At 50.4% G+C, this 14,745-nt stretch overlaps 1 protein-coding gene across 1 annotated transcript in view; it reads right to left on the bottom strand.

Moving 5' to 3' along the window:
• Positions 1 to 13,509, bottom strand: part of LOC142784778 (uncharacterized) — a 31,092-nt gene extending 17,583 nt beyond the window's left edge. Inside the window, exons 1-3 of the mRNA XM_075883278.1 lie at positions 13,291 to 13,509; positions 5,304 to 5,450; positions 1,618 to 1,741 (exon numbers count right to left, since the gene is read on the bottom strand). Coding sequence (XP_075739393.1) covers positions 1,618 to 1,741; positions 5,304 to 5,450; positions 13,291 to 13,509 — 490 coding nt within the window. The remainder of the gene's footprint in view (positions 1 to 1,617; positions 1,742 to 5,303; positions 5,451 to 13,290) is intronic.
• Between the last annotated feature and the right edge of the window lie 1,236 nt (positions 13,510 to 14,745).

The raw sequence follows: 14,745 nt of genomic DNA on the forward strand, positions 1-14,745 counted from the left end.
GTCCCTACACGTGTCCTTCCATCTGTCCGTGCGTCCACACATCCGTCCATCTGTCCATCCGTCTTCTAGTCTGTATGTCGGTCCATCTGTGTGTTCATCTAGTGAACACTTTAAGTACCCCCATCTCGCATCTCCTGTGGCACATAGCCGCTCCTCATGTCAGTCCATCCGTCCGCTCATCTGCTATTCTGCCTGTCCATCCGTCCGTCCATGTGTTCGTCCGTGCGTCCGTCTAGTGAACTCTCCAAGTGCCACCATCTCCCATCTCACATCCCGGTGGCTACGTACGACAACAACGGAGGATAGACAGACCACGCCTTAAGGAGCTTAGCCCTTGAAAACTACAGTACATGGTGCCTAAACACAACTGTCGCTAACGCTACGAGATGTCTCTATGGTAGCAGTACATATATAATGCTTACACAATTGCAGATTCGCAAGCACAACTAACGTTTCTCCCACATTACGTCCGGATAGCACATTTTTACAAATCATTATGGAGACCTGGCATTGTTATGTGGTAGAATACACGCGAAATAGTAGGACTCAATTCGTGCTGGGACAACGGCATTTATTCATTGCTTTCATCCAGCCAACGCTGCTGATGTCACTTTTTCTTAACACTCTCGCACTTGACTTACCAATGTCTGTTGTCACGGTTCCTGGGTACATAGAAAGTTTCAATCACTTGTGGTGCATAACCGCCTCCATGTGGCACATACCCGCTCACAAGTATGGCCACCGCGTCAGAAGGTGTTTGACGAGGTGCGCGTTGGAATTGTAACATTAGACAGTGCTAGCTTACCGTTAGCGTGATAGCGGGGTTAAAGAAATAGCGTTACCGTGCAGAAAACGTACGTTACGGACAGCATCCTATAGTTTAGCGGGATAGCGTTTACATGGTTTACATGCCCTAGCTAGGATGGTGGCGCCATCTATCGAACAGTCGATAAGTTGAAGAACATGAAAATGAGAAGAAATCGAGTATGTTCGCCTGTGTCACCGTGCGAAGTAGTCTTACAAGAAAGTTTTAAGAATATTAAAAGTAAATAAGTATAAACCTCGCAAAAAACGCTAAAACAATTAGGTTTCCCATTTGTTTACACCGATTTTCTATTTAGGCGTAGGGACGATCATATTGACAAGCTATCTCAAACATTACACTAGCATACCCGCAATACTCGGTCATCAAAGCCAATTGAAGGCAAGCGGAGTCATTTTAAGCTGTCGTTTGCTGTGAAAGAAGTCTACCTTTCAACAACTACGCATAATCACTTCGAAGCGGGCGCCCGTAAGCGCCGCCATGTTTACGTACACTACGTACAGCACGCTAACACGGCAACGTTAAATATGAAAAATAACGCGCGTACGGTAAGCGTTACGAGCAACGTACGCATCTGTGTATGCGTATCTGTGATCCCGCTATCGGGGTAAGCTCGCTATCCGCTAAGCTTGGTATACAATAACTGTTCACTATTCTTGCTACGACCAGCGGGCCATATTCGTCAAACCACCTTACTTTTAGCACCCAGACGTAGGCGGCTGATAGATAGATGCGTAAAAAGACGTCAAAAGTGTCCGCAGTACGGAAACAAATCATTTGCATTTAAATTATACCAGGATATTTGATTCGGTGGATTGCTGCTGCTACGGCCGCCTTGCGCCGATAAGATTCTTTAGCGGCCGCGCTTAGAGAACGCCAAAATTTACCCAGTCGGGTGCTCACACGCTGGTTGTCCTCCTGCGTCGAAAACAAGCACAATATTTTTATCGGGTTTCACGTGCCAAAAAGACATAATACTGAGACAGAAAAAAACATGAAAGCACACCTAAAGAAGCCATCAGGTTGTAAAGATATGGTGAGCCAATGTATGTAAGGGAGCTTCATACGAGCTCAAAAATTGCCGCGAGTTTCTTCATTAAAGTTCAACTTAATGTTCGAGTATTTCACTTTTCCTGTATACCTGCAAGTATAATAGACGAAGTTTCCTCACCATTCTCCGTGAGGTCATATATAATGACGACGCTTACAAGAGCCTACCCAAATCCTCTTCAGTGAAAATGAAGTAGATTGTCCTCTCAGGGTTTAACACCCCAAGTTTGAGAAAATGTTGTGGAACAAATGGTGCCAAAATAGTACTTTGGAATTCCTGACGTCATGCGTGGAAGCTTTGGTGCTGAATTCAAAAACGAAACGTTGACCTTGATTTTCTACACTATTAGTGAAGTTATGATGATCAAATTTATGATGTTTGCGTTCTCACAGTACAATTTAGCGATTTCAATCAATTCAATGTTTCTCTTTAGTGTAACGTTAAGTTCTATCATTGTCCTACAAAAAAAAAACCGCAAAAAGGTATGAAAGCGAGTACAGTGCCCAAGCCCTGAAACGTGATATCAATAGTTTTAGCATAGCGACTCCATTCTACGGCAACGCCGGCACCCACTGCCTGTCACATTTTTGCCTCGCTAAAAACGCGGCATGCGTTTCCACAACCCGTTGCAGCACTACAAACGTGGCTTCCAAAGGTAACGTTTCTGTGATTTAGGCATTTGCGTCAAAATTACGGCGACATGACGTGAATCGGATATGGTGGGAACGCAAAGTAAGTGCACTGCTTAGTGCTAAATTAGGTGCTCCGATCCACGAGTGCTGAATTAAAGCGTATACGAGGCGTTACGCCTACACAGAAAATGCTAAATGAAGAAAAAAAATTGCCCGCAGCTTCCCTCGGGGGAACACTGAGGAGGATGCGGAGCATATAACTGGTTAACGGGGTGTTAAAGTGCGACTTACTTGGGTCGATGGCTAAATTGGTTAACGTGGTTGTGAAATGGGGTGTTAAATTGCGACTTACTTGGGTCGATGGCTAAATTGGTTAACGTGGTTGTAGGAGGGGGTGTTAAATGAGTGAACACGTACACACGTATGCGAAAGGGCGGCGCTGGTCGAAGGAACGTCGATCACTGTGTTTGTGGATTCGTTGGAATTCATTTCACCGCGACCTTGGACGTCGACGCGCCGTACAAACCAACCGACGAGCGGCAACTGAGCGAGCGAGCGCCGACTTTGAGTATATATACAGCGCGACGGCGCATGCACTGTCAGCTGTCGAATGTTCGAGAAGGGGGAGAAGCGCAACGGCGCATGCGCACGCGTCAGCTGCCGATGTTCTCGAAGCGCGACGGCGCATGCGCGCTACATTATACAGCTAGCGAATGTTCGTGAAGAGGAGAAGCGCACGCGGTGTGTAGAGGAGGAAGGTGCACAGACGGTGGAGGAGAGAAGCGCGCGCGGTTTGTAGAGGAGGAAGGGATGCACAGATGGTGGAAGAAGGAGGAGGAAGCTTGTGGACGGCGCCGCAATACAAGCCTCGAGTATTAGATGCTCCGCATCTAAAAGTTGCCGCTGTCATGTATGCGATAGCACTACGTGTTGTTGATAAGAGCGGGCTGCCAAGCTGCCCTGTAATGATGGGACCTGACTGCGATCAGTATAAAGCTGGCATGTCTAGGCTACCTCCCCACTCACCCTTTTCACTTCTTTTATACCGTCGTACTTGATTGATGATTGATTTGTGGAGTTTAACGTCCCAAAACCATCATATGATTATGAGAGATGCCTTAGTGGAAGGCTCCGGAAATTTCGACAACCTGGGGTTCTTTATATACCGGCGTACTTACGGCACGATATATAAGCAAAGTGTTTTTAAGTGTGAATACACTTTATAAGCGACCCCAAACCATCCACCGCCGTCGGCGGCGTCCGCAGTCTTCTCTCTATCTTTAAAAGAAAGAGGACTTGGCAGGCCGCAGCGCGACGCTCTACCAAATAAGCCACAGACGCGACGCTGATATCGGTGTCAGTAACGTGCCTTATACCCCTCCCCCTTCACTCCCTCCTCCGCTCTCCTCGCTCGCTGCAGCTCTCTCTCTCGCGCGCCCGCCTTCTCTCTCAGTCTCCCGTTGAGCGGGTCGTGCGATGGATGTCCCGGAGGCAACGCTACCATCAACAACGAATGCAGTACAACCGAATGCCAGCACTGCACCCGTCGTTGGAGGTGACGGTACCGCGGTGGTTTCGCCGACTTTGGAAGACAAGGCGGCGCTGCGAAGGGCTTGTGAGACCGAACGTAAGCGGGCGAAGCGTGGAGCGGATGCCGAACTGCGTGCTCGCGAGGCCGAGTGCAAGCGGGCGAAGCGTGCAGCGGATGCCGAACTGCGCGCTCGCGAGGGTGAGGACAAGCGGGCGAAGCGTGCAGAGGAAGCCGAACTTCACGCTCGTGAGGCCGAGGACAAGCGGGCGAAGCGTGCAGCGGATGGTGAACTGCGCGCTCGCGAGGCCGAGATGAGGCATCAGCATCGATCCGCCAACGCGGCCCAAGAAGCGGAACGAAAACGCAAGCGTCAGGCGGAGAAGGGCGATGAAGGCCGGCGTCAAGACGCCGCTCGCTATCGTCAACGGCGAGTGGACGTTCCCGAAGCCGTTCCAGCCAGTGAACGTGCCGCGCGGGAGAGGGTGTGAGCGCTGGACTTTGCTCATCCGGACGCGTCGTGAAGTGTAAATAAATAATACTTTGTATATAATGTATCTGTGTACAAATGCTTCATGACAAACAACACTTAAATTCATTAATTACACTTTAATCATCATCATCAGTAATAAAACTCCCAAGCATTTCCCCGAGGGTGAACATGGTTAAGTGCGAATGCACGGGGTGATGCTATGAGGGGGAGTAAAGTTAAAATCCATTGGCATTCGCCAGTGAGTTAACGTAAATTCCCCGTGTGATCAAATTGCGATTTTCAGGAACCATTACACCATAAAGGCACCATAGTGTGATTAATAAATATAATAGTGCGAATTAATAAATACCCCTCATAGCATCACCCCGTGCATTCGCACTTAACCATGTTCACCCTCGAGGAAATGCTTGGGAATTTTTTACTGTTTCACCTTCATCTCCGGGCTTTGGACGTAATAGCCGCGCACGTTGGAGCTCTGTACAGCTATTACCCTCGTAGTCAGCAACTAGACCAATCAGCGTTGCTAAGAAGTGAAGTATAACAGCAATAAAAATTAGGCGAAGAGTTGGAGAAACAAAGTTTACGAGGAATGGCTCGATTGCTGTAGAAATAATTCTAACTCCCAAATGAAGCTCGCAAGTGCTCTAAGCTAAACGCTCATACCATCTGGGTGTTTTTGTTGTTGTTGTTTTTCGTTATGTAAAGAAAGCTATTTGTGGAAACCTTTTGTTGTAGAAAGGAAACGCTTTGACAAGTAGAGAGGAAACTGCGCGTACGTTAGGGTTCTCAGCAGCCACTGATCGCCTGTTCTCCATTGCGAACAGCATGAACGCATTTGGAGGCTGCGGGATGCGTCTTCGCAGCTGATAGCCATGCTGCTCTCCGCTGCTCATTGACGGACCTGCCCCGCTGAGGTCGGGTGGCTGCGTGAAAGATATACGTAAGAAAAGTACGCGTGTTCATCCGCAAACTTAAGCTACACAGGGACAGGAATGAAGAAGCAACAAGACAAGTGAACACAGATTCATACCAACTAGCCCGATTTACATGTTTATCAAGTCCCTCTTTTGGTTCTGTGTTCTGCTAAATAGGCACCCGGCAATGCAGTTTACGAGATCTGATGGAAGCGCAAGAACACATAGCCTAGCGAGTAGGCGCAGCAAAACAGAGTCTTCCAATGCGTAGCCTAGCGAGTAGACGCTGCGAAACCAAACTTGCACACGCAAATCATTTTCTTTTTTAGTTGTGAGCAAGTGGGTTACGGCTGATTATGTAAGCGCCCAGGATGCGCTCTTTGAAAACGTACCAAAAAATTGGCAGCATATCCACGAAGTGAATGATGGAGAGTGGGGCGAAGCATTCGTCCATCCATTCGTTCTTGCTTCCTTCCGTCTGTGCGACCGTCCATGCGTCCATCCACCCATCCTTGCGTGCGTTCATTCCTGCGTTCGTCCATGCATCCGCCCCTGCGTCCGTTCATGCGTCCATTCATGCATCTGTCTGTGTGTCCGTTCGTCCATATATTCAACACTCCAAGTACCACTATCTCGCATCTTTTCATCATATTGCCACGTTCCATTTCCCAAGTTTTTGTTATCGTCCCAAAACACCACACGATTCTCAGCGCAAACCGCGCCTGCAGTTTTCTAGAGAGTTCCGGACTGTAGTAGATCATTTCGATAAGATCACGCCCCCTGTGCGAACGGTACAGATTGTTCTGGAACCTACGCCACCGCCAGCGAAAACGCTAGAACATTCGACGGCAAGAGTATAAATGCCAACGCGCTTCGCCGCTTGTCAGTTGTTGATCGAAGGCCGACGCTCCGTTCGCCGCTATCAGTCCGAGACTGCTATCTGTGCGAGACTGCTGCTGTAATTGGACTTTCCGTTTACCGGGCACAGGTTCGCCCTAATAAACAGTTAAATCCCAACACGAAGTCTCCTGTCTTTGGCCACGTCACGACCCCGTGACATCTGGTGGAGGTGCTGCTTCGTTCATGTACGGACGCCCCCGTCAAGCCGTGAACCCAGCCCACGTCGCGGAGAAGACACCGGACTTCTACAAGACAAGGCGCAGAAGACCAAGGCCATGACCGCGACTGCAGCGACAATGACGACCGCAGCGTCCCAGCCCACGCTGGTGATGCATCAACCCAGGGAACCACCAATTTTCCATGGGTCATCATTCGAAGACCCGGAGTCCTGGCTAGAAACATACGACCGTGTGGCCGCCCTCAACCACTGGGACCATGACGAAAAGCTGCGTCATGTGTACTTCTATTTGGAAGACACCGCAAGGACCTGGCTTGAAAATCGAGAGTCCGCGCTCCGAACGTGGGATGTTTTCTGCGCCGCATTCCTGCAAACGTTCGCGAGCGTCGCTCGCAAAGAGAGGGCTGCTGCTTTATTATAAACTCGGGTTCAGCTTCCAAATGAAAATGTCGCCATTTTCACAGAAGAAATGACCCGACTATTCCGTCACGCTGACCCAGACATGCCTGAGGAGAAAAAAGTTCGTTTCCTCATGCGAGGGGTCAAACAGGAGCTCTTCGCGGGACTGATGAGAAACCCACCGAAAACCGTTCAAGAATTTGTAGCCGAAGCGACCACAATCGAAAAGACCCTGGACATGCGCACCAGACAGTATAATCGTCGCCTGACTGCAGACTGCGCTGCTGCTCAAGCCAGTAACTCCGGAGACCTACGTGAAACGATCCGGGCGATCGTGCGGGAAGAGCTGCGGAAGCTGTTGCCTTCGGCACAGCCTCAAGTGGATTCAATCGCCGACATTGTGCGAGAAGAAGTTCGGCAATCGCTTCAAATTCCCCACGCACCGCTGCCCGAGCCGGAAGCTATGAGCTACGCCGCTGCACTGCGCCACAACGCTCCTCCCCGTCCACGCCAAAACGCCGCCCCATCGCACTTCCGTCGACAGACGCCACAGCCGCCACCACCCACACCGACGTCATACCGTTCGCCAGCGGCCCAGCGCAGTGCACCGAGGAAGACTGATGTCTGGCGCACCCCTGACCATCGCCCGCTCTGCTACCACTGCGGCGAGGCCGGACACACATACCGCCGTTGCCAGTACCGACAGATGGGACTGCGTGGCTTCGCCGTCAATGCACCGCGTCCACAGCCAGGAGAACGACCACGTGACATCGCCGATTACCTGACAGGAACTCGGTGGACACCACGAAGCCCTTCGCGTTCGCCGTCGCCCAGCCGCCGCACTTCACCGCACCACCGGCAGTACTCTGGCCCAACGCGAGGCCGGTCTCCTAGCCCGTATCCGGGAAACTAAGGGCAGCAACCGGTGGAGGTGCGGTTGCTGTGCGACGAACTACCGAAGATCCTCCGACGACGACGATGCCGCGACGGAGCTTTCCAAACACAACGCCAAACAGGCAAAGCCTTGACGGTGAAAGCTCACTTACCGAAGGTGGCCTGACGACGCAACATGGAAGCGGCGGAACAAGCCGACGCAGCCGTGACCCGACGCCACGCCCTAACTGTAATGCGAGACGGCGAACTAGCGACCTCGACGTTCTTATCGACGGCCACAGTGTGATCGCTCTCGTCGATACTGGAGCCGACTATTCTGTCATCAGTGGACCGTTCGCCGCGAAGTTAAAGAAAGTTAGGACAGCTTGGAAAGGCCCTGAAATCCGCACAGCCGGAGGTCATCTCGTAACGCCTGCAGGAATCTGCACAGCGAGAGTCACCATTAACGGCCGTATTTATCCTACAGACTTCGTAGTCCTACAGTGTTGCTCGAGAGATGTCATCCTTGGCATGGACTTCTTATGCCTCCATGGTGCTGTCATCAACCTAAAAACAAAGTCGATAACGTTATCCACAGAAGAAGCACTACCGCCGCGCACGCCGTCAGGACACCATGCCTTGAATGTGCTGGAAGAACAAGTCACCATTCCGCCTCGCTCAAGCGTCATTATTTCAGTCGGCGCTCCTAAATCACCTGACTTGGAAAGCGTCGTTGAAGGCAGTCAGCATCTGTTGGTCACCCGACATATTTGCGTCGCAAGAGGAATTGCAGAGCTGCGGGGAGGCAAAGCAACGGTTATGCTCACGAATTTCAGCAATGAGTACAAACATGTGAACAAAGGAACAACGGTCGCATACATCGAAGAAATTGTCGAAGCCACCAGTGCTTTCGCCCTCGCCGATTCTGCGGAACCTGCTCAGAGGAACCAAGCCCCTCCCATAGCTTTCGACGTCAATCCCAGACTTCCGAACGATAAGCAAGAACAGCTCAAGGCCCTCCTCCTGCAATACGAAGATTGCTTTTCGTCGTCATCGAAAATTCGGCAGACCCCAATCACGATACATCGCATCATAACCGAAGAAAATGCCAGACCACTCCGTCAGAGTCCGTACAGGGTTTCGACGCGAGAACGTGAGGCCATGAAGAGACAAGTTGATGAAATGCTGCGGGATGACATTATCCAGCCGTCCAAGAGTCCATGGGCATCCCCCGTGGTGTTAGTGAAGAAAAAGGATGGGACCCTACGTTTCTGCGTCGATTATCGCCGCCTGAACAAAATCACAAGAAAGGACGTGTATCCTCTCCCACGAATAGACGACGCACTTGATCGGCTCCATAACGCCAAGTACTTTTCGTCAATGGACCTCAAGACCGGCTATTGGCAAATCGAAGTCGACGAAAGAGACCGAGAGAAGACGGCGTTTATAACACCGGACGGCCTCTTCGAGTTTAAGGTGATGCCCTTCGGCCTTTGCTCAGCGCCTGCAACTTTTCAACGCGTTATGGATACAGTACTGGCAGGATTGAAGTGGCAGACTTGCCTTGTGTACTTGGACGACGTCGTCGTGTTTTCCTCGAGTTTCGACGAGCATGTTCGGCGCCTTGAAGCTGTACTTCAAGCCATCAAGACTTCCGGACTCACACTGAAGCCAGAAAAGTGCAGATTTGCGTATGAGGAGCTCTTGTTTCTGGGACACGTTATCAGCAAGTCTGGAGTTCGTCCCGATCCACGGAAAACAGCTGCCATCGCTGACTTCCCGCCACCCACTGACAAGAAAGCCGTGCGCCAATTTCTGGGCCTGTGTGCCTATTATAGGCGGTTCGTGAAAAACTTCGCCCGCATCGCCGATCCTCTCACCAACATTACCAAGGCCGACGTGGAGTTTAAGTGGGAAACGCCGCAGGAACGCGCTTTCCAGGAGCTTAAACATCGCCTCCAGACGCCTCCGTTACTTGCCCATTTCGACGAATCCGCCGAGACAGAAATACATACTGACGCAAACAGCGTAGGTCTTGGCGCCGTTCTTGTGCAGAGGGCTGACGGACTGGAAAGGGTTATTAGTTACGCCAGCCGATCGCTATCCAAAGCAGAAGCAAATTATTCCACAACAGAAAAGGAGTGCCTCGCCATCATCTGGGCTACGTCGAAATTTCGCCCCTACCTCTACGGCAGGCCCTTCAAAGTTGTGAGCGACCACCACGCATTGTGTTGGCTAGCCACCTTGAAGGACCCCTCAGGTCGCCTCGCACAATGGAGCCTAGACTTCAAGAATATGACATTACTGTAATTTACAAGTCCGGCAAAAAAACACTCCGACGCCGACTGTCTCTCTCGTGCGCCTGTCGACCAACCGCTACCCGACGACCTAGATGACGACTACTTCTTAGGAACGATAACTACCGACGACTTCGCTGATTGACAGAGGGCCGACCCGGAACTTAAGGCCCTAATAGAATACCTCGAAGGCAGGACCGCCGAAGTCCCCAAGGTATTCAAGCGCGCACTTGCGTCGTTCTTTCTACGAAACGGTCTTCTACAAAAGAAAAACTTTTCACCGCTTCGAGCCAAGTACCTCCTTGTGGTGCCTTCAGCTCTGCGACCAGAACTCCTGCAGGCCCTGCACGACGATCCGACGGCAGGGCACCTCGGTGTTTCTCGCACGCTCGCGAGGATACAAGAAAGGTACTATTGGCCACGTCTTACCACCGACGTCACTCGTTATGTGAAAACATGCCGGGACTGTCAGTGACGCAAGACACCGCCGACAAGGCCAGCGGGACTTCTGCAGCCAATTGATCCACCTTGCCGACCTTTCCAGCAGATTGCTATGGACCTACTGGGGCCGTTCCCGACGTCGGCTTTCGGAAACAAGTGGATCGTGGTAGCTACCGACTACCTCACCCGCTACGCCGAGACAAAAGCCCTGCCAAAAGGCAGTGCATCCGAGGTAGCTAAGTTCTTCGTCGAAAATATCGTCCTACGTCACGGCGCCCCGGAGGTCCTTATCACCGACAGAGGAAAGGCATTGACTGCCGACTTAACTCAAGTGATCTTGGCATACAGCCAAACAAACCACCGCCGGACGACAGCGTACCACCCACAGACCAACGGCCTCACCGAGCGGCTTAACAAGACGATCGCCGACATGCTGTCAATGTACGTCGATGTCGAACACAAGACGTGGGACGCCATTCTTCCGTATGTGACCTTCGCATACAACACGGCGGTGCAGGAGACGACGCAGATATCTCCCTACAAATTGGTCTACGGAAGGAGCCCGGCAACGACGCTCGATGCCATGTTACCTAACGTCACCGACGAAGAAAACCCCGATGTGAGCGAGTACCTTCAACGCGCTGAAGAAGCCCGACAACTTGCGCGTCTCCGTATCAAAAATCAACAGACGACCGACAGCCATCGTTACAATCTTCGACGACGCTTCGTGGATTACCAGCCCGGTGAACGTGTTTGGGTGTGGACGCCGATACGCCGACGTGTACTAAGTGAAAAGCTTCTGCGACGGTACTTCGGACCGTACAGGGTGGTTCGACGGCTCGGCCCACTTGATTACGAGGTTGTCCCCGACGGCATCACGAACTCTCAACGACGCCGATCGCGACCTGAAGTCGTCCATGTCGCGCGCCTCAAGCCGTTTCATGCGCGTTAACTAACTGAACTAGTGTTTTTTTGTATTATTATTGTATCGTAATTTATCCATTGTACTTTCTTGCATTATTATTGTACTTTCATCTTTAGTTAAAGCATCGGGACGATGCCTTTTTCAGAGGGGGGCAATGCCACGTTCCATTTCCCAAGTTTTTGTTATCGTCCCAAAACACCACACGATTCTCAGCGCAAACCGCGCCTGCAGTTTTCTAGAGAGTTCCGGACTGTAGTAGATCATTTCGATAAGATCACGCCCCCTGTGCGAACGGTACAGATTGTTCTGGAACCTACGCCACCGCCAGCGATAACGCTAGAACATTCGACGGCAAGAGTATAAATGCCAACGCGCTTCGCCGCTTGTCAGTTGTTGATCGAAGGCCGACGCTCCGTTCGCCGCTATCAGTCCGAGACTGCTATCTGTGCGAGACTGCTGCTGTAATTGGACTTTCCGTTTACCGGGCACAGGTTCGCCCTAATAAACAGTTAAATCCCAACACGAAGTCTCCTGTCTTTGGCCACGTCACGACACCGTGACAATATATTCCCCATATAGAAACACCGCCATCCAGCGGACATTCCAAGGACTAAACGAGACGCGGCACACGCACACTTTCTAACAGCTTGCGCTTCAGGTCTATTTCCCACCTTTAACCACCTCGAGTTCATGGTATATACTAGTTCACTGTATTCATGGCACTGTGGCCCAACACTCGCTAAACCTTTTTAAAACCAAGGAGGTTACACCCAGCGAGTATAACGTAGCGACCTTTTCCTGGCAGATAGAGCTCAATGTACATGCCAATGGCTGCATGGGATATGAGAGACAGGAGAAATCGGCTTTTACTTTCTTACGGCTTGCACTTCGTACCTACTTCCCACCTTTAACTACCGCGAGTTCATTCATAGTATATACTAGTTCATTGTATTCATGGCACTGCGGCTCAACGCTCGCTAAACCTTTCTAAAACTTAGGTGGTTACACCCAGCGGGTATAACGTAGCAACCCTTTTTTTTCAGATAGTGCTCGATGTACATGCAATGGCTGCTAATGGGGATCACAGCGTGCACGTTAACTAAAAGCCGAATGTTCCTGTCTATCATACCCCATTATCAGCCATTGGAATGTACATTGAGCACTATTTGTTTTTGTTGTTCAACAATGCACAGACGGAATCTCTCACCAGCACCACCTTGGAGGTCAAAATGTTTGCAGGTAAAAGCGTAAGACTGGTTACATACTACGACGGGACGCGGGACGAACAGGTGCCGCTATAAGGAGCTTCGCCCCTAAAAGGCACTGACACATCAGCGTGTCACTGGGTTCAGTGAGCGTTCCATTTTCCTGGTATCCCTGGTGGTCGGTACCAACAACGCTGAGGCGGCCTAAAGAGCTTCGTCGCGCCCTCTGGTCCACTGTCGGGTGCCTATATCGCCTAATTATAAATCAAAGGGGTCTTGAAAAGGTCGCTCCTAAAATTACAAAGCGAAAACCACCGCAACCACACCTATTGGGTAGGTGATGTTTTGGGTGACGTCAGCGTATAAAAATTAGACATGTATGAATGATTTTCGTGGTAAAACGTCTATGCTTTAAAGGCTTCTCGAGTCTTTGTCTCGCTAAGCGTCCATGCAGGTGTACTCTTCTCAGACGTACACCACCTAAAGCTGAAACCGGACGCTTTGCGAGTTCTCCATCTAAGCAGAACAATACGTGGCCGGCTACAAAGGCCATTGCCGCCGCACGCGCGTCCAATTACGACCTTCGCGGTCTAACGAAATTTCCACAAGGTTCCTTCAAACTTTCCTGTACCTCATCCGGTGCAGTGGTCGCTTCCGTTGTTGCAGTTGCTGCCGCTGGTGCTCTCGGGGAAAACGGGTGACCCTCCACAACAGCTGAGACAGCGGCTGACGACGATTCCAGACCATCGCCGGCAGCCCCGCCCACGGAGTCCAAACTGTCCAGAAAGCCTCCATCGTCGAATGGCGAGCTGGCCACCGACGAGTCGTCGTCCTCTTCTTCCACCAACATGGCTGCAGAGACTTGGTCAGAGCTTCACACACCCGCCGTTCCACGAACTTCTAAGGCGTAACTTTATTTGCATTTTGCATAATTTTACGGTTGAAGTGAGTGAGGATGAATTTATATAATGAATAAGGGTAGGAATTTCAAGTCAATTTTCAACTGGTTCGAAAGGGAGCTTAGCGCCCACGAGGATGACTGAAATCAGGTGCCCTTTTCCCTTCTTGAAAAACCACGCATTATTTCTCTCCCTCTTTCATTCTTCCTCACCCTCAATTTCTCTCCCACACTTTTGCTATGGTATACATTTGTATACCATGAATGGTCATGCTGTACTAAGAGGTAGCTGCTTGGCTCATATCCATTGAGTTTTCTGATTACGCTACGCGAAGAAGCCTTGAGCTGTTGAGATAGCTCGGCTGGCTGCGCCCCTGCTCCAAATAATCCCATGTCGTAATTGCGGCATCTTAAGCCCATCACAAAGGCCTCCGCAGTGCTCTGGACCAATCATAGTTGACAAGATGGCGAATGTGACAATATGGTGTAATTATGTGGTAGTTAGGATAGAACCTACGGCTGATCGCACAATAGCTACATCACAAGAACTTTAAAGGAGAAATCGAAGCACACTTTGTGAACTCCAAAGTGTGTTGAGCGAAAGCCTGTGTCCTTTGAAACGGGGTTGGTGAGAACGGAATGCGATGCGCGCGTCTTCAATTTCAATGAGTGGGCACGTTCGGCGCAACGCTACGTTATAGGGTGTGTTCCAATATTCACCGTAAACGGCTCCATAGACAGCTAACTTGTCAGCGACCATCTTAAGTTCCATTCCAATTCTCAAGTAGCGGGCAAAATAGGGAGCTTCGATAAGAAGGCATCGTATACAAAAACGATGCAGGGTACTCTGCTGTCCCAACAAGATGGGGGCTCAGCGAAGTGCTCAAATAGCTCGGATCTCGTTGGTATGGTCGTTTGAACACATACAGACGCGTTTCAATATGTTCAACGGGAGTAGCCTTCAATTTTTTGTATAGTTGAGAACGAAATAAGGCAAAAGAAATAAGAGTTACATTTTTTAACTTAGCTTTTTCTTCTCAACGTTAAGTACCGTAGCGTCACGTAGACGGCTCATAAAAGTGCCCAATTTTTCGGAAAACATAAGCTCTTCTATGCTGTCAGCGTGGACTATATATTTGATAATGTGTAGAATCGGAACACAACCATGATAATTGTCTCCGTTACCAC

This window comes from Rhipicephalus microplus, unplaced genomic scaffold, assembly GCF_043290135.1.
Source record: "Rhipicephalus microplus isolate Deutch F79 unplaced genomic scaffold, USDA_Rmic scaffold_15, whole genome shotgun sequence".
In the NCBI taxonomy this organism is placed as follows: domain Eukaryota; kingdom Metazoa; phylum Arthropoda; class Arachnida; order Ixodida; family Ixodidae; genus Rhipicephalus; species Rhipicephalus microplus.